The 26761-nt window shown below is 43.5% G+C and overlaps 1 protein-coding gene and 1 non-coding gene across 7 annotated transcripts in view; both read left to right on the forward strand.

The window, feature by feature from the left end:
* Positions 1-26761, forward strand: part of egf (epidermal growth factor) — a 122342-nt gene that overhangs the window by 27279 nt on the left and 68302 nt on the right. For 4 of the 6 annotated variants that reach the window (XM_069926168.1, XM_069926172.1, XM_069926170.1 and 1 more), the window contains exons 3-8: positions 1501-1700; positions 3890-4071; positions 12479-12709; positions 14014-14216; positions 16224-16322; positions 23245-23367. In XM_069926168.1, the coding sequence (XP_069782269.1) occupies positions 1501-1700; positions 3890-4071; positions 12479-12709; positions 14014-14216; positions 16224-16322; positions 23245-23367 (1038 nt within the window). The remainder of the gene's footprint in view (positions 1-1500; positions 1701-3889; positions 4072-12478; positions 12710-14013; positions 14217-16223; positions 16323-23244; positions 23368-26761) is intronic. The other 2 variants (XM_069926169.1, XM_069926173.1) reach the window with 2 other exon arrangements.
* Positions 24215-24316, forward strand: LOC138759681 (U6 spliceosomal RNA). The gene has a single exon (XR_011355024.1). It is a non-coding gene; the product is annotated as a U6 spliceosomal RNA (small nuclear RNA).

Below are 26761 nucleotides of genomic sequence, written 5' to 3' on the forward strand. Positions count from 1 at the left end.
TAAAGCTAGCATTTGAAGGGCCTGGATAGACTAGACATGGAGAGGAGGTGGGGGAGTCTGGGACCAGAGGGCACAGCTTCAGAATACAAAAACATCCTTCAGAATAGAGATGAGGAGAAATTTCTTTACCAGACGGTGGTGAATCTATGGAATTCATTGCTGTAGGTGGCTGTGGAAGCCAAATCATTGGGTATATTTAAGAGAGAGGTGGATATGTTCTCGATTAGGAAGGGAATCATGGGTTACAGGGAGAAGGCTGGAGATTGGGATTGAAAAGGATAGTAAATTAGTCATGATGGAATGACAGATGAATTTAATGGGCTGAAAGGCCTAATTCTGCTCCTGTGTCTATTGGTCTTTCACCTCTGAGACAGCATTTTGGAATCCAAATTTTACCTGGAATGACCACTGGACCAGTTAGTAAAAAAAGCTATGTAAATGATTAAATGCAATCTCCACACTCTCCGATACATATTCTATGAATATCTGCAAATCCATTAAGATACCTGAATCTTTATTACAAGTTATATCATGTTCATACTCAACAATATTGCAAGACCTTTTCAATTTTGCTGGGATGAGAACGTATCAAGGATGTTAAAACAGGCGATGATTTCTTTTCAGTAGTTTTGATCAAGTCCAAGTTTATTACATTCTGACTGTACATATACAACTTGATGAACTGTTGCTTTTCTGGACCACAGTGCACAGATATACACACATAATAACCACATATTGTATATAGCCAAAAATATGATATAAATATTTTTGAATAATTTACTTGTTTTCATTATACTCATAATCTCACAGCCGGCAGGAAAAAAGCTATTTTCCAGCCTGGTTGCCCTGATTTTGATGCTCCTGTATGTCCTTCCTGATGGTACTAAGTCCTGCAAAATTCTGCAGTGCTCCCTTCTCAATCCTTTTTATCCAGGGAAGATGTGAAGAATCCAATTCTAGCTAAATAAATCACTTCTTGCTAGCTAACACTGCAGGTGGTCCAGTGTTGGAATGGAAGGACAAGGGCAACCAATAGTTGGATGTCGTGTTGAGACTAAAAGTAGTGGCACATATCCACGACTTTCATCTAAAGCATTTCTGTCCCATCTTTTCCAAGTCACTGGCTGGAAAGAATCAACAACATAGCAATATGAGCAGAATATTCACCTTGTATGTCTCCTGGACTCTTTGGTAGCATTGCTTTTGTAGGTTCTCCTCAGCCAAATACAAATGGTAACTATGGTTATTATTCTATTGCACATTAATAAACAGCTGGCATTGCCAGTCAATTAACTTTATGATATGGTACATTAAGTCACGGTTATAGCAATAATGGCCAAGTTTGATACATTTTCTCAGTGCACTAAGCACAAGACAATATGGAAATAATAAGGAAAGTTCCACAAATCTGAGTTAGACTGTTCAGAATTGCATATGATGGAAACATTGCTTCAGATCTTATTGATACTTATAAATTGATGTGCCTTTAATTTCTTTAAGCTCCTGCACCCTTCCTGATATTCAGCCATGGTAATGCAATATTTAAAATTGACATAGAGGGAACAGATCATCAGAAGATCGTGGCAAATTCCGGGTTATCAGTTCTCTTGGATTTCCACTACAGGAGTGGAAAGATCTACTGGGCAGACACAGAGAATGGACTATTACAACAAGCCTCCATCAATGGCACGAGTAGAAAGGTGAGTCCACAGCATTGAATGAAGAGCAGGCTTTATTGCTGCATATGTTTAAATAAGACTGATTCATGAGATTGAAATTGACAGGGGTCAAAGTGAATTTGCATTTACTGGACTTCCCAGAGAATTGCCTGATTTTAAATGTGAGAGAGATAAAATCATGTCTATTATTTCAATGGTGTAATGAGTTATTATTCCCATTTACAGGGAGCCTACATTTCATAAAATTCTCGCAGAATAGGAAATCGAGGACATTGTAAATTATTGATTTTCTCAAATGAGCAGAATAATCTCCAAGTGCAATACACAAACACGCAGGAGAAACATATCAAGTCTCGCAGCATCCATAGGAAGTAAAGGGTAACCAATGTTTCAGGCATCAGGTATCTCACCAGCATACGGGATGAAGGGCCCAGGCCGGAAACACTAGTTACCCTTTACTTCTTATGGATGCTGGATGACCCGCTGTGTATTTGTGTATTGCACTCAGCCCCAGCGACTGTAGAGTTTCTCGTTTAATAGTAATCTCTGATATACATTTAAAACTTACATGATCTCCTTTTCTGACAGACCACCTTCTCTTTTATTTAGCTTTTCAGAGATGTTCTGAGGAGCTGCACAACTGGATGGGCAATGGGCAGAGTAGTTCTGAACCTATTGGATCACTTTCTGACTTAATTCCATTTTGCATCTTGGGGGACTTCACCCAGTGCCATCGATTTGGTACAAAAGCATTGAGAAGAATAACTAATAACATCCCACTTGATCTAGACAAGGGGGTTCTTTTTTAAAAAAAAAATTGTGGCCATTTAGAAAACAAATGAGAAATTTCACGGTGCGAGAGAATTTAAAGCAATACTGTTTTGCCCCTCCCCGACTTTCCCATTTTGTCTGTGTAATTTCACAAATTCTATCTGAGTCTTGATAAAGAGGCCACATGCAAAATGTTAATGAAACATTTTTATCCATGGACACTGTCCAAACTGTTAAGTTCCTCCAGCAATTTCTTGTCTGCTCAAGATTCCAGCGTCTGCAGCTTTTTGTTCTCACATTTTTGCATTATGCTTTTCAAAAATGTTTATATTGGATTACTTTTGGTACTAATGGCAGTGTTAATACTGGCATTGCAGGCATTTTTTCAGAGGGGTTCGTTTTGACACCTGACGTTAACTTGATTTTCATGTTGACTAAAATGTACAGTTTTGTGATGAAGTGTTAAAAACTGAAAGAAGGAATTCTGCAGACTCTGGCCAACACTGAGTCATATCAACAAACTTGTCGATCAGTTGGCAAATGTGGTTTGGCTTGAAGCAGGTTGAACATGATGCCAATCTTTGCTATTTTGTAGTAAGGCTCATGTGGTTAACTTGCAGTATAGGAACAGCCTGTTCACAGATTGCCTCGATTACAACTAACTGTGTTCTTGGCTGGCACCTTGACATCAACTGATGTGATTTTTACATGTGCAAAGATGAGGCAGTTCTTTACATGTAGGACTTCACTTCCTTTACACACCATAGTATAGCTATCCAGCAAAACATATACTTACATTTCATTCTCTGTTATGCTCATTAGCTCAGGCTGAAATCAAACTCGAGTGACCACGTCTATGTTTTAATAGAAAAGCAAATAAAAAGCTGTTGTAAATCTGAAATGAAAGCAGAATGTTCTATGAATATTCAGCGTCAATGGAGGGAGAAACAAAGTTAATGTTTCAGGTTGGTGATATTTCATCAAACCACCAGATCTTCTGAATATTTCCAGCATTTTCTGATTTTATTTATTTCATAAGGATTTAACAGTTGGAAAATGTGGGCTGAAGTACTCCGTTTCAAATAGAAAGTTTATCTATTGAAAACTGGCTGCGTGTGAGATGCAATTAACACACCCAAGTTTATATGGACGTCTACCATCGGCAAGAAAGTGAAACAAATTGTTTTGTTAACTTTCATTTCAAGCAGTCACACGTAACTTGTCTCACACAAGGCACTGAAGAGAATCCTGCAAAATAATGTGCATTACCTCTGGTTCTGAATCCTTTAGCACGTGAATAATGTGTGGAGTAATAAACTGGGCAACTCACTTTGCACGCACATCAAGATAATGTATTTGATGAAAAGGAAGGGGAAGGTTTTATATTTACTTTTCACCCCTCGCTATGAAAATAAGTATTTTTTTTATTTGCATCACAGATTGTGCGGGCTGTGGGAAAAGGTCTTTTGGGCTTTGCTGTGGATTGGTTGCACAGCACCATCATTTGGACCAATCAAAAGAAAGGAACCATTGAACTGTCCGACTTACATGGAAAAAAATCCAAGGTCCTGCTGAAAGGTCTGAATGTTCCCACAGTCATGGCTGTCGATCCAGAGGAAGGGTAGGACTTTGATTTGTTCTTTTCTACCTTTCATATTTCAAGATAACTGGACTGAATATGCAGGACTAATGGAAGATCACATAAGTGTATGAAGGCAAATAATTCGGCCAAAATACAATTTCATGAATACTTTGAAGCATGGTTTAAAATTATGGACTTTAAGCTCTCGCAAGACAAGGGAATTAGGCACAGTCATTTTTATTGTTGGAGATGTATGAAACAGTAGATAAGGCTTTTTTACTTGAAAAACAGAATTATTGTGTTGGGCGCTATCAGTAGCCCCAATAACGACACAGACAAAGTCTGAGGGGAGACTGCTGGCCCGGGTCCAGGCTAGGAAATAAAGCGGGAAGGAGAGGGGACTCGACCTTTATGGCCCGGGGTCACATGGGCAGGACTAAGGGAGGAGCCAAAGCAGGAAGATACCCGGAGGGTGGGCCAGCCAGTGCTCATAATCATATCACCACATTCACTCCCTCTTTTAAAAAATGGAACCCACCCAAAAACAACAGCAAAACCAGGGATAATAACAGTAACAGCCATAAAAATGCAGTAAGAACAACAGCAGCAGTATTAACACTTATTACAAAAGGGGGCGGGAGAAGCAGATGCCCCCACTGGCTAGAGGTTGAGCCGCACAGACAGTCTCATCTGTCTGCCGGACCACCAGGGAACTGGCTTGTTCATATGGAGCTCCTCTGGAGAGGGGACTGACTGCAGGAACTGTCCAGATTGGGGTGCTGGCGTTGGCTCCCGGACTGCTGGGGGGTCTTCCACTGCTGCATGGGGGGGTAGATGCCTGGACGTCCGGCGGCAAGGCACACAGCTCGGACTCTAGGGTCATGCTCGGATGTAGCACGATCGGATCTGCGGCGTGGTTAGCAACCGGCAAGGCAGTCTCAGAGTCTCTGGCCTTTGCCAGGTCTCGTATTGGCATAATGTCCTTGTGGCCGTCTGGGTACCTCACAAATACTTATTGAGTGTTTGCATGTATGAGGTGCACTGCTTCAACCAATGAGTCCGTCTTATGGCCTCTGACGTGCTTCCAAAGGAGAACCAGCTCTGGGGTTGTCAGCCAGGGAGGGATGGAAGAACCATTCACCGACCTCCTCGGGAAAGCAAAGAGGCATTCATGCGGAGTGGTATTATTAGCGCTGCATACTAACGACTGGATGGCATGGAGACCTTTGGTCAAGATGTTTTGCCAGCAGGCCACTGGCATAAATTTGGACCTAAGGACCAGGAGCACCGCCTTCCAGCCGGTGCCGTTCTCCCTTTCTACCTGGCCATACCTCTGGGGTTATAAATGGTGGTCCTGCTGGTGGCTATGCCTCTGGCCAAAAAGAACTGTCGCAGCTCCTCACTCATGAATGAGGACTCCCGGTCACGTTGAATATAGCCAGGGCACCCGAACAGAGTGAAGATACTGCTCAGGGCCTTGATGACCATAGCTGAAGTCATATCCAGGCAGGGAATTGCAAAGGGGAATCTAGAAAATTTGTCCACCATTGTCAGGAAGTAGGCATTCCTATTTGTGGTTGGGAGGGGGTCCTTGAAATTGATGCTGAGTCGTTCGAAGGGGCGGGTGGCCTTGATGAGGTGTGCCTTTTCTGGCCGGTAGAACTGGGGCTTACACTCAGCGCAGATTTGGCAGAGTCTGATCATGAACTAGACATCCTCGACGGAGTAGGGGAGATTCCTTGTCTTGAGAAAATGCCCTCTGGTCAGTCAACAGGGTAAATCTCTTACTGGCTAGGTAGTGCCGCCAGTGGCGCACCGCCTCAATGATCACTTGTGCCTCCTTCTCGACAGAGGAGTGCCAGAGTTCGGGACCGTGCAGGGTGCGAGAAAAAATTGCTACCAGCCTGCCTGCCTGGTTAGTGTGGCAACCAGGGCAAAGTCGGAGGCATTGCTTTCCACCTGAATGGGGACTTTTTCATCCATGGCATGCATCATGGCCCTAGTGATGTCTCCTCGAATTTGGTCAAAAGCTGCCTAGGCTTCCGCCGATAATGGGAAGGTGGTTGATCGAATTAGAGGGTGGGCCTTATTGGAGTAGTTGGACACCCATTGTGCATAATATGAAAACAGCCCCAGGCACCTCTTAAGCGCCTTCAGGGTGTTTGGGACAGGGAGCTCCATGAGGGGTCGCATGTGGTCTGGGATGGGAGAAATGACACCATGTGCCATGATGCATCCGAGGAGGGCCAGGCGCTCCGTGTTGAACATGCACTTGTCCTTGTTGTACGTCAAGTTGAGGGACTTGGCCATTCACAAGAACTTTGCGAGATTTGCAACTTGGTCCTGCTGGTCATGGCCGCAGATGGTGACATTGTCGAGGTAAGAGAACATTGCCGTCAGCTTGTGCTCCTCCACCATCTGGTCCATTACTCTCCGAAAAGCAGAAATACCGTTAGTAACACGAAAGGGTGCTCGCAGGAAGTGGAAAAGTTTTCCTTCTGCCTCGAATCCCGTGTAGATTCGATCGTCAGATGGAGAGGGAGTTGATGATAAGCCGACTTGAGGTCAATTGTTGAAAAAACTCTGTACTTAGCGACCTCATTGACTAAGTCGGCTATCTGGGGTAGCGGGTATGCGTCCAACTGTGTGAAGTGGTTGATGGTCTGACTTTAATCAATTACCATCCGGGGCTTGCTGCACCTCTGACCATGAGGACCCACACTTTCCAGGAATTGGTGCTAGGGGCTATGATCCCCTCCGCCAAGAGTCGCTGAACCTCAGCCTGGATGAACTGCATGTCCTCCGAACTATAGCACCTACTCTTGGTGGCGATCGGTTTGCAATCCGGGGTGAGGTTCGCGAACAGTGACGGTGGGGGGGCACCTGTAGAGTGGTGAGGCCACAGGACAGTGTCGGTGACTGAGTGCTGAGACCACAAGATGGTACTCTGGACTGCAGGTTGTGGACGGTCAGCGGTGGTTGGGGGCCTCCGAACGCCATCATCACGCTCCTGAACCGCCCAGGAGGATCGGCATGCAGAGGCGAGGCGTAATTAATAATACAAAGTCATTATAACATTCCTCCTCTCCCCTAACCGTCAGCGACGCTACACAATTCTGGTCTGTTGGTCCCTGGCAGCCGTTGATATCATCCTGGTCATGGGCTGGACAGGGAGGGAGAGTCTCGACCACATCAGTGTTTACAAAACTTTCCGTGCTATGGCTATTGAAAAGACAGTTAATTTTATGCCCATTCACCTCGATCCGCATCATGGAGTTCAAGATCGTGTGAGAGCTGGCTTGGTACAGAGTCACTAATGCCAGGATAGGCATTCCTTCATCGTTGTCATCGGTGGAGAGGCCTTCCAAGATGGCGACCTCCATGTAGACCACGCAGTGTTCGATGAGGAAGAAGGAGGAAGTAGAATCATGGTGTTTGGAAGTGATGTCATCTGGACGGTAGGTCGAGGTGCTGAGGTTGGGAGCGATGGCCGGCAAGATGGCGCTCCCCTTACCATGCACGCGGTCAGCACCGCAAGCTCCTCTGGAATGCACTCCACGCTGCTCCCAGACTGTGGTCGAGACCTACAGACCTTCTGGTAATGGCCCTTCTTCCCGCAGCCCGAGCACATAGTTCCCCTCTTGGGGCAGAGGCATCTCGCATGCCTGGTCTGCCCACAGAAGTTGCATCTCCACGATGACATCGATGTAATTGCAGCTGCGGTCGGGTCGGTAACGCCTGACACTGAGTCCCAGGCCGAAGGCCCTCGTGATGGAACATACGGAGATGGCCTGCCTCTCCCTGCATGGCGCTGGGCCGAGTCTAAAGTCCTAATCAAGTCAATAGCCCTTTTTAGTGGGAGCAGGTTCTCCTTGAGGAGTCGTTGCTGGATATAATCTGACCTCAGACCTGAGATGAAGGTGTCTCGAATCAGTTCTTCCACACACTGGGTTAGTAATATAGTGGTCATGGTATCTCCCAGACAGTCTTTTCCCAGTGTGACCAGGGACCGGATGAACTCTTCAGTGGACTTACAAGGCTGTTGTTTTCAGGATGCCAACAGGTAACGGGAGTAGACCATGTTCACTTTAGGCTTATACTGGGCCCACAGCTCAGCCGTCGCCTCATTGTAGGTCGCGCTGCTTTGGATGGCCAGGAAGGCCCTCTGGCCAACTCATGCCCTGAAGGATCTTTAGCTTCTTTTCGTCAGAGTTGACCACCTCAGCAGCAATGTCAAGGAAGTTGATGAAGCAGTTAATCCACTGATCGATGCATCCGGGACTTGGGGGTCAACTTCCAGCTGTTCTTGGCGCAGCAATTACTCCATTACCAGAGACCTCCAAAATCTAGTACAATAAGTTGTTGGCTGCTATCAGTAGCCCCAGTAATGACACAGTCAAAGACTGAGGGGAATGATAGGTTTTATTGTACTAGAGACTGCTGGCCCAGTCCAGGCTAGGAAATGAGCAGGAATTAGAGGGGACTGACCTTTGTGGCCTGGTGTCACATGGGCAGGACTAAGGGAGGAGCAAAGGCAGGAAGACACCTGGAAGGCGGCCCAACCAGTGCACACAATCATATCACTACATATTGTTTAAAAGTCTTCTCCTGCTGTTGGACAGAAATAGCTAAAGAAACCATCGGGTGACAGCACAAAATATCTACAGTTTTTCTGTCATTTACTGTCTGGTCTGAATTGTCACATTACTGATTTTGAAGTGATTATCTCATCAGGTATGGAGGTAACTTTTTGAATTTTTTTTGGAGGGCGGGAAGATATAACCTTCCATTTATTTCACATTACACCTGACATGATTTATTGTTTGAACTTCAAATTGAGATATAGTGAAAAGGTGCATTTTGCAAGCTATCCATCAAGACAACCCACACATGAGTATAGCGAATAAACAGCAGGGAAAGAGAGAGATTAATTAGGCCAGAGCAAAACCAGCATAGTTTAACTCATGTAAGGTTTATCCAGGAGTCTGTTAGCAGAGGGAAAGAAACTGTCCTTGAATCTGCAGATGAGAGAATTCACCCTGGTGATTCTTCTTCCTGATGGGAGGAAGGAGAAAACTGAGGCCAGGATGGATCGAGTTCTTTAATATGTTGCCTGCTTTTCTGAGGCAGCAGGGAGTCTACATACCATAATCCCTTAAGTAGAAGTAGGCCATTGAGTCTGTTCTGCCATTCCACCATGAGCTGATCCATTCTCACACTCACCCCATTCCCCTGCCTTCTTCCCATCACCTTTTATCCCCTGACTCTTCAGATATCTATTAATCTCTGTCCAAAGTGCACCAACAACCTGGCCTCCACAGCCACGGGTGGTAACAAATTCCAGAGATTCACCACTCTCTGGCGAAAGACATTTCTCCCCATAGAAAATAGAATACTACAGCATAATGCAGGCACATCGGCCCGCAATATTGTTCCAACCCATATATTCCTTTAAAAAAAGTTCTAAACCAGTGGTTCTCATCCTTTTTCTTTCCACTCACATACCACTTTAAGTATTCCCTATGCTATCAGTACCCTGTGATATGTGGGTGGAAAGGTAAAGTTTGAAATCCACTGTTTTAATCATACCTCATTGACTAATTGTGTGCATGGTTTCATAACTCCAAAGAAAATGGGCCAATGACAATTTTTCTCAAGCTAAACATATCAGTAACAATTGGGTCTCGAGTCAAGTTGTTCTCAACCTTCTCTTCCCACTCATATACCACCTTAAGCAATCCCTTACAAATCACAGAGCACCGATGGCAGAGGAAATGCTTAAAATGGTTTTTTTAGTGGTTTCACCTTCATTCTCATTGTCCTTCTGTTCTTCATATACACATGGAACACCTTGGGGGTTCTCCTTAATCCTACATACAGGCCAAGGCCTTTTTGTGCCCCCTTCAAGCTCTCCTAAGTCCTTTCTTAAGCTCTTTCCTAGCTACCATATACTTGCCATGAGCCCTTCCTGTTTCCTGCTTCCTATATCTAATGCATGCTTCTGACTTCCTCTTGACTAGTTGCTCCACCTGCTTTGTCAACCACTATTTCCTTTCCCTACCTTTTTTTTCCCTGTCCCAGTGGGACAAACCTATCCTGAACCCAACACAAGTGGTCCCTAAACTTCCTCCACATTACTTCTGGGCTTTCACCCTTGAACATCTGTTTCCAATGTACTCTCACTAGTTCCTGCCTCATTCCATTGTAATTAGTTAAGTACTTTCCCATTTTGTCTGGATTTATCCTTCTCCACAGCTATGCTGAGGTTAAGGGAGATATGGTCACTCTCACCAAAACGCTCGCCCACCGAGGGGTCTGCCACATGACCAGGTTCATTATCTAGAACTAGATCTATTATGGCCTCTCTTCTTGAGGGCTGGTCCACATACTGCTTCAGGAATCCGTCCTGAACACGTGAAAAATTCAGCCCCATCTATCCCTCTTACAGCCAGGAATTACTAGTCAATATTAGGAAAGGCGAAATCACCCATAACTACACCCTGTATTTCCTGCACCATTCCAAATCTGCCTGCTTATCTGGTCCTTGATGTCCTGAGAGCTATTTGGGGGCCTATAGACTACTCCCAGCACATATAGCTCCCTTTCTATTTCTGACATCCATCCAGACTGACTTAGTGGACACTCCCTCTGTAGTGTCCTCCCTTCCTAGAGTCATGATACTAACCCTAAACAGTAATGCTACTTCCCCTCCCCCACCTTTCTACCTTCCATCCTATTCCTTTTAAAACACCTAAACCCCAGTACATCGTAGTTCCACGTACTGATTCATGCTCTAAGTTCATCCCCTTTATTCCTAATACTCTATTTGAAATGGGCACCCTTGAAACATAAAGTTGTCTTAAACTTCACTTTGAAGGAAAACAACTTTGACACATCTACTCTGTCCAGGCCTTTCACCGTTCAAAAAGCTGAGTTCCACCCTCATTCTTCTGAACTCCAAGAGCCATCAAACATTCTTTATATGCTAATCCCTTCATTCTAGGAATCATTCTTGTGAATCTTCTCAGAACCCTATCCAATGCCAGCACATCCTTTCTCAAATAAGGAGTCCAAAACTATACCTTGTACTCTAAGTGGGGCTTCACCAGTGCCTTATAAAGGCTCAACATTACAGCCTTGCTCTTATATCCTATTCTGTCAGATATGTATTCACCTTTAGCTTTGTCTCTTGGCTTGTCAAAGATCGGGTGTGGGATAGAGCTGTAGACATTTTCATTGCAGTGTGACAGAGCTCAACATGTCGGGGCTTCTAGTGGGATTGATCAAATGCAACTGTATTTTGGGAGCATGTTCTTGAAGTTGGCAGCATCGGTCTTAAAAGTCACATTAAAAACCCAAAAGTGGAAACTATCCTGACTCTATTGCATGCAATTATTCCATAATCTCATCTTTAAACATTAATTTCAACAGCTTCCCAACCACCAATGTCAGGCTATTAAACCTTCCCTAGCAGCTGTATTAAATCTGCCCACCAGGATATTGTTCCCTTTGCGTTGAGGTCGTACTTTCCCCAAGAGAGATGCCCATGATCCAACAGATGTTCTCTACAGACTCCCTGAGGCTCCAATCTATCAATTCCTCACTCTCACTTATGAGCTAAAGGCCATCAAGCTGCAGCTCCAGTTCCTCAATAGAGACTCTTAGAAACTGCATCTCGGTGCACCAAGCATAAATGTCAATATCAGGGAGGCTTGGAGTCTCCCAGGGAACCCACATCTGACATTCAATATCTACACAGAACACTCACCCTGCAGCCATAATGCAAAATCTATTAACAATAATGAGTATTAAACAATATACTCACCCACACAATAACCCTCACCTCTTACCTGTTCTCACTGAAGCCTGTTGAACCAAAGTCATACCGTTCAACCTCAGACCTGCTGAGCCAAAGCCTTACCACTCTGACTCAGACCATTCCAATGATAACTTTTCCCTTGATGACCGCTCCACTCAGGGTTACTTGCTTTTATGGTGATGCTCTTCTTGAACTCTGGGTTACCTGATCACACCTCCACAAATTTCACCTTTCATCCATGACCTTCAGTCTTGTCTCATCTAACCTCAGGGGAAAAACTACATCTTGCATTTAACCTATCTATATCCAATCATAATTTTGTATACCTCTATCAAATCTCCCCTCATTCTTCTACACACCAGGGAATGAAGTCCTAACCTGTTTAACCTTTCTCTGGAACTCAGTTCCTCAAGTTCTAGCAACAACCTTGTTAATCTTCTCTGAACGTTTTCAGTCCTATTGACATCTTTTCTGCAGTAAAGTGACCAAATCTGCAGATACTACTCTAAATTTGGCCTCACCAATGTCTTATACAACCTCGCTACAACATTCCAATTCCTATACTCAATATTTTGATAACATTACAGTGATTTTTTTTTAAACTCAAATTGCTAACCTTATTTCCAGGTATATATTTTGGGCTTCAGAAGGTTCTGTTCCAAGAATTCATCGTGCCAATTTAAATGCCACAAGAGATATCCCCATTGTCAAGACTAAGACAACAGTAAAGTCTTTGACAGTGGACCTTGTTGACAAGCGACTCTTCTGGGTTCAAAGTCATGCTGTAAATACCTCAAGCAGTATTAGGTCATGCGACTACACTGGGGGATCAGCTCAAATCATCAAACAATCAATACAGTAAGTGTGATGACAAGAAAGTTTCATATTGTTTGCAACCGATGGATTACTTTTTACCAATGCATTTTTAAAAGAAATATGTGATTTTCAATTATCAAATGCCTCTCTTACATTTTGATGCTATTTTTATCCTGGTGCACTACTGCTGACATGGTAATAAATATATTCTATGTATTATATTAAATGTAATAGTCCAGGAATTCACTTTTGTGATGTAACCAAAGATGTGAAAATGTGGCAGGACTGGACAGAGTGGATGCAGATGGGATGTTTCCAATGATGGGAAAATCCAGAACCCGGGGCCATGGTTTGAGGATAATAGGCAAACCATTTAGGACCGAGATGAGGAGGAATTTCTTGACCCAGAGGGTGGTGAATCTGTGGAATTCATTGCCACAGAGGGCAGTAGAGGCAGGTTCATTAAATCTATTTAAGAGGGAATTAGATCTATTTCTTCAGTATAAGGGTATTAAAGGTTACGGAGAGAAGGAGGGGACGGGGTACTGAACTTTAAGATCAGCCATGATCTCGTTGAATGGCGGAGCAGGCTCGAAGGGTCGAATGACCTACTCCTGCTCCTATCATCTATGTTTTCTATGTTTTCTATACTGCCTATTGGTTCAGTGCACTCATTGAGTTATTTTAAATGATTTGCTACCTCTTTTAATATAGCAGCTATGCTTTTTCAACTTTGTCATTCAATGTAACACAATCTGCAGGCTTTGCAGATTTAAATCCTATTTGTTCTCCAGATTCTGGTGTAGTTTATAAGTTAATGTGATGGAATGAATACCATGTACTGAGGAACCACTGCTCCACTCATAGCCAGGAACAGAGAAAGACAATTTACACACTCAAGATCCATTAATACCAATGTGCTGATATGATCAGATATTTGATGATACTGACTGCAGATTTTTTAAAATCCATTTTTGGAATCTGGGCATTTACTGTCCATCCCTTCATAACATTGTCATTGAAAGAAAGTAAAAAAAATCCACTGCTCTTCTTGAATTAGAGGGCAAAAGAAGGCAATGTCCTTATTTTCTCCCAAGACATCTAAGATTAGCTTCCTTACCACTGACATTAGGCAAGTTTCTTTATCATCTTTCAAATGGTGCAGCTCCTTTTTGAAGTGTACACATAATTTCATTTGATAAATAAGAGAGTATAGATCTTGCCCCTGGAAGAACGTGCTTTTCGTTAGAAAGTAAGTGTGGTTACATGGCCTGGTTTGTGAGGAGAAGTTGGTGGCATGTAAGAAGGATGGAATTCACCATTTGCCTATTCTCCTTTTCACACAGTCACAGGCCATTTGGTATGTCTCTTTTTGCTGAGTACATTTACTACTCAGATTGGAAGACGAGCACCATTCGACGAGCAAACAAGTACACTGGGAAGGATATGGTTGTCATCAGCCCGATACGGTCTTTCATGCCTCCAGCTGATCTGAAAATAGTGCATCCACTGCATCAGCCAGCAACTGAATCAGGTTCGCAACTATCAGGTAGACCTTCAACAAACAATCTGCAGCCAAAGGCTCACTAAACCATCTGTCTATTAAGAGCCATAGAGATGGTTAGCATAGTAGTTAGCACAATGCTATTACAATGCCAGAAACCTGGGCTCAAATCCAGAGCAGTCTGCAAGGAGTTTAGTACGGTCTGCGTGGGTTTACTCCGAGTGCTCTGGTTTCCTCTCATCATCCAAAAAACGTATGGGATTTGTAGGTTGATTGGTGTACTTGGACTCGTGGGCCAGAAGGGCCTGTTACTATGCTGTACCTCCCAAATAAACATTAAAAAAAGCAAGGAAACAAACAATTGGCCCACTGATTCCAAGCAACGACTAACCACCCATTTTCAGGAATCCTGTATTCGTCTAATTTTTTCCATTATAATATGTAACTTTTTAAATCTAAGTTGTAGGTAATGAACTCTGGAGATTACTTTATTGATGAGATGTGGGTGTCACTGGTAAATGAAACATTTTGTTACCTGTTTCTAGTCATCTCCTGCACTGAGCTTTTCCAGGGTTATTTTGGAGAACATGCATGAGAAGTCAGAGCCTTGCATAATTTGTGGTTCTGACATGTCACAGAAACCTAACCAGGTAGGGATATCAGATTACCTGGAAACACGAGAGACTAGAGATTCTGGAATCTGAATCGAAAAAACAATCTGCCAAAGGATTTCATGGGTCGAGCAGTATCAGTGGGAAAAAACGAATGATCAAAGTTTGGGTCGAAACCCTTCACCAAGACCAAAACCTGGAGAACTGTGTCCCATTCTGGTCTCCTTACATGACAACAGATAAGCTGGGTTTTGAAGTGGTGCAGAGGAGGTTCACTGGGTTGATTCCAAAAAATGAGAGTTAGCCTATCAGGAGAGATTAAATCACCTGGGACTGTACTCCCTGAAATTTGGAAGAATAAGAGGGGATATGATAGAGGCAGGTGAGTTTTTTTTTCGACTGGTAGGGACAAATACTCAAGATTCCAAGGAAAGAAAAAGTTTGAAAGCCACAGTTTTAATCGTACCTAATTGACTCGTTATGTGCACGGTTTCATAATTCGAAAGGAAATGGGCCAATGACAATTTTTCTCAAGTAACAATTAGGTCTAGACCAGAGGTTCTCAACTTTTTTTCCCACTCACATATCATATTAAGCAATCCCTTACTAATCACAGAGCACCTATGGCATAGGGATACTTAAAGTGGTATGTGAGTGAAAATAAAAAAAGTTTGAAAATCACTGGTCTCAATAAATGGTCCTGACTAGAAACATTGACTGACCATTTCTACCCATGATGCTGCCTGACCCATTGAATTCCTCCAGCTTCTCAATGTTGGAAATCCTGTTGCGTGAGTTACTTAAACAGAGTGGGGAATCGCAATACCTGCCACTCACTGGGCCTCTAGTGTCAATTGTATAGAAATTAAGACAAAAGCTTTTAAATCTGAATATTTGCAGAAAATACAAATTACTAGATAGCAGGACATTGATAGCAATCAATTTGACTTAAAGGACAGGGAAATCAAGCTGTATGTGTTTGAGGCACTGGCAATCAGTGATCCTTGAGAGCAGAGTGCTAAATGGGAAGTGGCTTTTGTTCTCTAAACAACTGTATATTTAACAATGTCTCAAAGTGGCAAATGTGGGATATTCTAAAGCAATTCTAAACCATCGATAAGCACACTTCAGATAAAAAGTGTGCATTTTGAAACAATTGCTCTATTTACAATTTTTGGATTCATAGAGGCAAAGAGGCCAGTTATTTTGAATCCTCTTTTCTGTTTTGGATCCTGTTCATGGAAATGTCATAATTTTCTATTAATTTATTTTAATAGATGGAAAATTATAGCCATAATTTCTCCATCACATACTCAGCTCACAGATCAGGGAATTCAACCTAAGGATCTCAGTTTCTGTTAACTATCCTTCGATATAAGGAGAAACACCTTGTTTTAGAGTTATTAGACCCTCTTCAATTTTCATGCTCTCATTTCTACAGAATATTATACTGGAAGCATTTGCAAGGAAATCCTTGAGGGAAAGTGCTACAAGTGTCAAGATGGTTATGTTCTCAGTGATGATCAGAATTCATGCAAAGGTAAACTTGGTCCCATGAGGTATGGTATAGTTAGATGATGAAGAATCACACTGCAGTGTCTCCTTTTGTGATTAACTCCTTCTCACATCCTCAAAATTATGAACTGCTATCTATTTTCAATCTTTAATTGCCCCATACCATGCAGAAGTTTCATATCTGTCTCATGGTATGAGATATTATGTTCAGTAAGTTTATCGTTAAACACATATGTGCAATGTACAGAAGTACTAAGACCCTTACTTGTTGCAGCCAAATAGGAATGAAAGATGCACCAACTACCATAATAAGAATTTAAATTGATACAAATGCAATACATAAAAAAAAAATTAATGTCAGAAGATTGATAAACATTCACTGTTGCATTTAGTGCAAGAAACAAAAGTGATGTTTCAGTAGTGCAGACAAATCTTTTGATGATCATGGGATAATTCATGGTTAGGGTTACAGTGGATGCTTTCATTGGGATTGATTTGTGTCTACCACTTTCTGTAGCCTTCTGTATTCCTGACCATTTAAGTTTCCAAACCAGGCATGGTGTACTTTCAGCCAGTACTTTCCACCAGTCAGCATACTTTCCACTGCATATCTGTGGAATTTTGATAGCATGCCAAATCTCCTCAGATGTCTTAGAAACTAAAAGCATCATGTTGCCTTGATGAGCTAGCTCCAAGAGAGGTCCTCTGATATGTTGACTCCCAGGAACTTGAAGGTTTGAACCCTCCTCACCGCTCTCCTATCAATGAAGATAGGTGTGTGGTCCCTCAACCTCTCCTTCCTCAAGTCCTTGTGAAGGATGTTGGCACATTCATTAAAAAGGGAAAAAGAGAAACCGTTAAATATTTATATCTCTGTCACTGGAATAAATCAAATCACGAAAAAGGAAACAATAATATTTCTCAATGCATTAATATCAAGAACTATTTTTTTTAAATCGCAAAACCTGTCAGGAACTCATTTATACTTTATGCATTTTAATTGTATGTGGAATAGACCTTGGTCTGTCATTATGTATATGTATTAGTCACATTCATGCACATCATACATTGCCTTCATGTGCATATGTGCTCCGTGATACATACTGTTGGCATCCTATATGCAGAACTCAAGTAAATTGCTGTGGTTATTGAGCTAGAGCTGACACAAATGAAATGAGACAAATAGATTGTCTCCAGTATATGACCCACCATTCTGTGTAACATAGAATATAGTACATAGAAAAGTACAGCACAGGAATAGCCCATTAGTTCATGATGCTTGTACCAACCAAGATATCAAATTAAACTAATCTCACCTGCCTGTACACAATCCATAACCCTCCATTCTATGTATGTTCATGTGCTGTTGTAAATGCCTCTATCCACTATTGAATCTGCTTACTCCTTCCTCCCTCCTCATCGTCTCCCCACCACCACCACCACCCCCCCCCACCTTCCAACAGCATGTTCTAGGTGCCTATGAAAAAGATAACAATGCTAATCATTCTTCAGTGTTTCAGAGAAGGCCAATACAACCTTGTCCAACCTCCAATGCTCTTTAATCCAGGTAACATCCTGATGGATCTGTTCTGCACCTCTAAAACCTCAACATCTGAATGGTGCAGGCAAGCATGCCATATGCCTTCTATAGCACCTTATCTGTCTGTGTTACCACTTTCAGTGAGCAATGAACTTGCCACCTCAAAATTCCACTCTAATGTTCAACTGATTCCTACTATTTACTGAATACTTGTCCGGATTAAATTCTATCTGCCGTTTCTCCGTCCAGAACTCCAACTGATCTATATCCTGCTATAAACTTTGAAAAACTTCTTCACTATCCACAGTCATCAAACTTCATCATCACCCATCAGGGCATCTACACCTTTGTCCAGATCTCACAAACAGCAGAGATCCCAATGTTAATCCCTGTGGAACACCACTAGTTACAGTCTTCCAGTCAGTGAAACATCCCTCCACTACACTCTGTCCTCAATGCCAAATTAATTTTGAATCCCATCTACCAAATCACTATGGATCCAATGTGTCTTAATCTTCTGGCCCAGCATACCATATTGAAAATGGCACGTTAATGCTGATCTATTGTGCACATTTGATAGAGGTGAGATGTTCATTTTAAATGGTACACAATTATCATGCAACAATTTAATAGAACATATACTGCAGAGCAATACAGGGCCTTTGGCCCTTGATGTTGTGCTGACCTATACATTTCTGCCAAAATTTTTAAAATGAGATCCTTCCTACCTTATGACCCTCTTATTTTTCTTTCATTCATATGCCTGAGTGTCGTAAATGCCCCCAATGTTTCAGCCTCCACAAACATTCCTGGCAAGACATTCCAGACCCCCACAACTCTCTGTACAAAATACTTACCCCTGATGTCTCCCCTAAACTTCCTTCCCTTCCCCCAATGACACTCTTACCTGGACTCCTCCCCTGGGACCTAGGCCTTAAAGGTTGGGGCACCTCTCCCTTCCCTGCACTTCTCTAGTTTGGATCCTGGCCAGTTCAAGTCTTATGTACAATAAAGCCTATCGTTCCCCTTAGTCTTTGTCCTTGTAATTATTGGGGCTCAACTGGTAGTGCCCAACAATATATTGTACAGAAATTTTAATGTCTTCAGTAATGGAGAAGTTGCTGCACCCCAATCGGCAAGAGGTGGGTCCCCAAGTCCCAGGTGCATCAGAACTCTTCAAGCAGTGGGTCAACTGTTTGAACAACTTCCTGGAGGCCGCTGCTGGAGTGGTCAATTCGGATGAGAAGAGGCTGAAGGTTCTACAGGCAAGAGTCGGCCAGAGGCCTTTCCAGGCCATCAGAAGCTGCTTGACCTACACAGAGGCAATGGCTGAGCTACGGCCACTATAAAAGCCCAAGATCAATGAGGCCTACTCCCGTTACCTCCTGGCGTCCAGAAAGCAGCAGCCTGGTGAGTAGGTGGAAGAGTTCGTTTGAGCCCTGATCACATTGGGAAAAGACTGTTTGGGGAACCCCATAGTCCCTGTGATGCGGGCCCAGTATGTGGAAGACATGGTCCAGTACGCTTGCGTGTCCAAGTTGAATTCAGATTATATCTGACAACATCTCCTCAAAGAGGATCAATTCCCACTGAAACGGGTGATCCAACTGGCCAGAACCTTAGACTTGGCCCAACGTCATGCAGAGTCGATCACGGGCCGAAGTGGGCCTACCCAGTATGCACCGCTATGAGGGCTGCCATCCTGGGAGTCAGCATCGGTGATGGCCGACCTGACTGTGGCTGCAGTAGCACTGGGATCGTCGAGGTGCAACTTCTGTGGGCAGGCAAGACATCCACGACGTCTCTGCCCCGCGAAAGGAGCTACTTGCTCAGGCTGCGGGAAAAAGGGCTACTATCAACGTGTCTGCAGGTTCAGAGCCCCATCTCAAGAGTAGCACAGTGTGTATGGTCGAGGAGCTTCTGGTGCCGACCGCATGTGCAGCAAGGCGAGCATCATTTTACCCGCCCCTGCCGCCATCCTCCACGCAGCGGCAACCCTCACCAGTGACATCACTTCCGCCTCTGATGACGTCACTACCGCCTTCAACACCGGTGTTGGCAGCATGGTCAACATGGAGGCTGCCATCTTGGGCATCGGGCCTCCCCACCGATGATGAAGACGACACACCTGTCCTGGCATCGATCACCTTGGGCCAAGCCAGTCCTCACCCGATCACGAATTCCATGATGCAGATCGAGGTGAATGGGCACAAATTGAACTGCCTCTTCGACAGTGGCCCACAGACTCTCACTCTCCATTTGGCCGATGACTGGGTCCATGTCGGTGGCAGCAAAAGACCAGCGGACTTGTATCCAGGGGTATTGTGTGGCATCTCTGACGGTGTTGGGGGGGGAAGTGTTATAATGATTTCTTGTTGTTGGTCGTGCCCCAGCTCTGTGCACTGATCCTCCTGGGCCTCGACTTCTAGAGTCAGTTCAGGAGCGTAATGATGGCGTTCAACCTCCGCTCACCGTTTACAACCAGTAGCTCACGGACCCCCCCCAAATTGAGCACCCAGCCTCTGGCACCGTCCTGCAGCCTCACCACTCTGTGGGTGGCCCCTCCATCACTATTTGCAAACCTCACCCCAGGCCGTAAAGTGATCACCACCAAAAGTAAGCGCTATAGCTCTGAGAATATGGCATTCATCCGGGCCAAGGTTCAGCAACTCTTGGAGGAGGGGATCATAGCTCTTAGCTCCAGCCTCTGGAGGGCACCGGACCTTGTGGTCAGAGGGGCGGGCAAGCCCCAGATGGTGATTGACTATAGCCAAACCATTAACCACTTCACCCAATTGGATGCTTACCCTCTACCCTGGATATCTGACTTGGTCAATAAGGTCGCACAGTACAGAATCTTCTCGACCATTGACCTCAAGTCGGCTTATCATCAACTCCCCCTCTGCCCGAGCGACCAGCTCTACATGGGTTTTGAGGCCGATGGCAGATTTTTTCACTTCCTGCTGATGCCTTTCTGTGTTACTAATGGTGTCTCTGCTTTTCAGAAGGTCATGGATTGTATGGTGGAGGAGCAGAAGCTGATGGTGACGTCCCCATATCTCAACAATTTCACCATCTGCAGCCACGACCAACGGGACAATGACGCAAACCTCGCAAAGTTCTTACGTATGGCCAAGTCTTTCAACTTGACATACAATAAGGACAAGTGTATGTTCAACACAGATCATCTGGCCCTTCTTGGTTGTGTCGTGGCACATGGTGTCATTGCCCGGACCTTGACCGCATGCGACTCCTTATGGAGCTCCCAGTCCCAAACACCCAAAAGGCGCTCTAAATGTTCCTCGGGCTGTTTTCTTATTATGCACAATGGGTACCCAATTACACCGATAAAGCCCACCCCCTGATTAAGTCCACAACTTTCCCCTTATCGGCAGAAGCTCAAGCTGCATTCTACCAGATCCGAGGGACATCGCAAAGGCCATGATGCATGTCGTGGACGAGTCCATCCCTTTTCAGATGGAGAGCGATGCTTCTGATTTCACACTGGCTGCCACTCTTAACCAGGCAGGCAGGCCAGTAGCATTTTTTTCCCGCACCCTGCACGGTCCTAAGGTACATCACTCCATGGTCGAGAAGGCGGCCCAAGCGATCATTGAGGTGGTGCGTCACTGGCATCATTACCCGGCCACTAAACATTTTACCTTGCTGACAGACTAGAGGGCCATGACCTTCATGCTTAATACTAAACACTGGGATAAAATCAAGAATGACAAGATTCATAGGTGGAGGATCGAACTCTCCACCTATAATTATGACATATTGTACCGACCAGGTAAACTTAACGATCCCCCAGACACCCTATCCTGGGGGACATGCTCCAGCATGCATCTTGACCATCTCCAGACCCTCCATGACAGTCTGTGCCACTCCTGAGTCACAAGGTTCTACCACTTCATCAAGACTTGTAACCTTCTGTACTCCGTTGAGGACGTTCAGTCCGTGAACAGATACTGCCAGATCTGCACTGAATGTAAGCTGCCGTTCTACCAGCCCAAGAAGGCACATCTCATCAAGGCCACACACCCTTTTGAACGGCTCAGTGTCGATTTCAAGGGCCCCCTACCCACTACAAATAGGAATGCCTACTTCCTGATGGTGGTGGACGAGTTCTTCAGGTTCCCCATTGCTATTCCCTGCCCGGATATGACTTCGGTGATGGTAATCAAGGCGCTGCGCAGTATCTTCACCCTCTTCGGGTACTCTGAATACATCCACAACGATCGTGGGTCCTTGTTCATGAGTGAGGAACTGCGACAGTACTTCCTGGCCAGAGGCATAGCCACCAGCAGGAACACCAGCTATAACCCCAGGGGTAATGGTCAGGTTGAAAGGGAGAATGCCACCATCTGGAAGGCGGTGCTCCTGGTCTTTAGGTCCAAAAACATGCTGGTGTCCCGGAGGCAGGACGTTTTGCCCGAAGCTCTTCACACCATCCGATCGCTCCTGTTCACCACAACTATCATCACCCCGCATGAACACTTGTTTGCTTTCCCTAGGAGATTGACGAATGGTTCCTCCATTCCTCCTTGGTTGGCATCCCCAGGGCCGGTCCTACTATGGAGTCATGCGAGGTGCCATAAGACAGATCCACTGGTGGAAGCGGTCCACCTCTTACATTTGTGAGGTACCCCAATGGCCACCAGGACACTATGCCTATCTGAGACCTGGCGAGGACCGGGGATCCCGAAACCATCCTACCTGCCACAGCCCATCCCACGGAGCAGACCACCCCATACGGGAGCACAATACTGGAGGCCGAGTCACCCGGCTCTCCTCTCCAGTAGTCGGTCCTCCGGGAGACATCAAATCCTCCTTCCTCCCGGGAGCCCTCAAGCATCATCCCGACCCAGACTGTTCCCCTCCCTTGCCCCCAACCCCAGGACCACTTCCCCTCCCAAACAGCAGAGCTCGGACACGCCTGCCCTCCGGCGGTCCCACAGAAGGAAGAAGTCGCCGGTGCAGCTAAACCTCTAGCAATATATTTTTTCTCTTCCTTCTCTCTCCCCTCTCATTGTGTAAAAGAGGGGAAGGGGGTTCTGTTTAAAAAGAGGGGATGAATGTATAGGTATGGTTTATGTATGCTAATTGGCTCAGGCTGGCCCACCCCCCTGATGATACTCTTACCTGGACTCCCCTGGGACCCAGGCCATAAAGGTCGGGCCACCTCTCCCTTCCCTGCACTTCCCTAGTTTGGATCCGGGCCAGCTCAAGTCTTCTGTACAATAAAGCCTATTGTTCCCCTCAGTCTTTGTCCTTGTAATTATTGGGGCAACTGGTGGTGCCCAATAATAAGTTACACAATAATGTTTTGGTACTTTACCCAACTGCAAATCAAATCTTCCTGCCACTGCTTAATGATTCTGACTTGTGCGTCTTTATTCCGCAGATGTCAACGAATGTGCTTTTTGGAACCATGGGTGTACATTGGGCTGTGAAAATGTTCCAGGCTCTTATCATTGCTTCTGTCCAAAAGGGTTTGTACTGCAGCCAGATATGAAAACATGTCAGGGTAAGATTTTGTGAAACTATCTTCCCATGTAATTATAAGTAATGGACAAGAATATTCAGCCCATCAATGTCCAGTCATCCAATATTCAGATAACTGATTGTATTGTTTAAGTGCATTTTGTTCCCAAAAGTACTCTTGGCAACACCACTCAATCTATAATTTCCATTTTAAAAGACTGATAGTTAGGGTTTAGTTTAAAGACTTTATTTTTACTAGAGATGTCAATGTTTGTTAACATGTTTCTATGTGTTACAAAATATAAAATCTTTCTAATATTCTAATGGGTTCCAATGTTTACCGTAGAAATATCCTAAAGTAAAATATAATCATAAAATGAAAATCTGCTGTTTTAATTGGATTGTTCTTCCTTTGTATATACAGTATTTTCAACACACTCTTTCAGTGCTAAGCCATAATTATTCAAATTGCTTGAATGCAAATATTTTGTGGCATAAATCAAATATTTAAATATAATACTGTAATAAAAGACATTTGAATGCAGAATTTAATTGTAGTAAATGCGAGGCCATTGCTAGATTTGATATATGAAGATAAATGCCTTTGATATAATGGAAAGATAAAGGACAGTTACTTGCCACAGAGAAGTTTCCAAGATGATAAATTCATTCATCATACCTTAGACGTATAGAGTCATAATTAAAGACCAGGCAGATGCTCATTTTTCCAAGAATGAGCTCATAGGAACAATTTTTAAAGTGATGGTTTTTGTAAAATCTCATACAGGGTATATAAATTTAAGAACCACAGAAAGTCAAAAATATATTAACATTGTTGACACAAAATGCTTGTTTAAAAACACAGTTATTCCTTAAAAAGTAAGGAATATGTGCTCGCTTCGGCAGCACATATACTAAAATTGGAATGATACAGAGAAGATTAGTATGGCCCCTGCGCAAGGATGATACGCAAATTCGTGAAGTTTTTTTTTAAAGTAAAGAATATAATTATTTAGCTGAACAATGTCACTATCAATATGAGTTTATTATCAGATGTAACAAAATTCTTACTTCCTGCAGCCAAACTACAATAATAGTAAGAATTAAATTGCCACAATGGATAGATCAATAAAGATACAAAATTGCAGTTCATGGAAGGAAAAAAAAGTAATGTTTCAGAAGTACAGACAAATCTTTTGGTGGGCTTGAAATGGTAGATGATAGTGAGGGGAGGTTTAGAAGCCCAATAGCTGTTGGATAAACCCCCCCCCCCCCCATTCTTGAAACTTGAGGTGTAATCGTTCAGGCTTCTGAATCTGCTGTTTGAAGGGAGAAACGAGAAGAGACTGTGACCAGGTTGATGTTCCAGTTACTGCAAGGAAACACAGGGAAATAGGAATAACAATAATGGGTTTATGTTGGTGGTTCAGTAAAAGTCATTTACTCAAACAGTCACAAGCAGCTTTAAAAAACCCCCGCGCGTTCCAAATGACATCATCACGTTGTGATGTGGGGGGAGTGGCGTGATAGCTTAGGGAGAAGACATGGAAAGACACCTCCCCCGGCAGAACTATTAAAAACCCGACTTTTAAAGTTTTTAATAACTTTTTAGAAAATATTGGATATACAATGGATATATTCTGGAAAACAACTATGAGGAAAACAAAAGAACAAGCATTAAAAAAACAAAGACCTCTAACCAGTTATCAAGTATGGAAGAACTTGGGCCTACCTTTGAAATGGAACCTACGGAGTCAATTCCTGCTCACCCAAGACCGCAACAGCAGTCCCTGGGTAAGACTCACTTGACTCCTGTGCCAACTCCATGCAGCGTCGCGGAAGATGGCGTTGGAGCCTGACGACGTCCTCCTCCAGATTATGAGGAGCAGCCGCGCATACGTGAAACTTCATGCATACGCACTATATCGAGCTCACCCTGAACTGTGGGAGGTCCCAACTTTTCTCAGCCCAGCGATGCTGGACAGACGGGGGGATGGGGGTGATCCGAACCTGCAGTCAGGCTGAAATGCCATCTACATCGACGGAGGAGGAAGAAGGCAACATCTGAGGGGGACTGGAGGAAGAATATATTTATCCAGGTATGGAGGAGGAAGAGACTGTCATATATAAGGGTAGGCCCATATTCAAACAGGTACCAGTGAAGTTGAAATCTGACCCTCACTATTCAGACCCAGCAAGTTAAATTGATATATCCAAACAGATAGAGGATTTGGCAAGTCAGATGGGTTAAGGTTTTTCAAATATGAAGGAACAATTTACTGATATGATGGGGGAGATATTATCTATGAAGATGGATGTGGCAAAGTGTGAAATTGGTGAATAAGGTACAAGATAAATTTAAGAAAATTGATGAAGATTTTCATGAATGTAAGGATGATGTGGAACAATGTAAAGAAAAGATGAGTCAGATGGAAGATTCATTTACTGGTTGGGAAATTAAGAGAAATGATGTGTTGAAGAAAATTGACACGTTGGAGAATCAATGCCGAAGGAATAATGTTAAGATTGTTTGTCTTCTGGAAGATTTTGAGGGTCCGGACCCAGTTCAATTTATCCCGAAGTGGATTCCTGAAGTTTCGGTGAAATAATACTTTCTGAATGTTTGGAATTATCATAGAGTGATAAGAAGGAAGCATCTTCCAAGTCAAACTCCACGCTCTATCTTGATTAGATGTCTATGCTATCAAGATAGAGAATTGATTTTAAGAGAGGCAATTCAAAATTCAAGAATTAATCAAGGCCCCTTGGTAGTTAAGAATAATCATTTTCTTTTTATGCTGATTTGAGTCATGTTGTTATTTAATGATGTAAAGAATTTAATTCTGCCAAAGCTGTTTTGTGGAAGAAAGGATATAAATTTGCTTTTCAATATTCAGCTGTCCTTAAAGTTTTTTAATGGAGACTTTCAATCTCAGTTCTTTAGAGCTCTTACATTTGGTAATTCTTTTCTGGATAATAAACAGATGAAAAGTCAGGAAAGTTTTTACAACAGCCTGCACCAGTCCAGAAGGAGAAGAAGAATGGAGTGTGAGAGAAGAAATCTTAGCATTTGGTTAAAATTGATATCGATGATGATCAAGTTAATAGAGATATGGAGGAAGAATATCACACTTGAAATGACTTGTTGATTATTTATTTTTTTGTTCTGTTCGGGGGGTGGGGTGTTTGACTACTGACCATTCCAGTTGTTGGCCACTTTGTGGCACTGGTCACACCCGCAGAATTGAGGGAGGTAATACTGTAATACAGTATTTTTTTTCTTTGTTATTGCATCTTTTTTTTTCTTTTGCTTTTTCTTTTGAGGAGATTTTCTAGTTTTATTTGTGTGGTTGCCATGGAGAAAAATTCCATCATGTGTGGTAAGGTGGTTTTCAAAATGAATTGGAATGATGGCTAATTTAATTTTTTTTCTAGTT

This window comes from Narcine bancroftii, chromosome 3, assembly GCF_036971445.1.
Source record: "Narcine bancroftii isolate sNarBan1 chromosome 3, sNarBan1.hap1, whole genome shotgun sequence".
Taxonomy (NCBI): Eukaryota; Metazoa; Chordata; class Chondrichthyes; order Torpediniformes; family Narcinidae; genus Narcine; species Narcine bancroftii.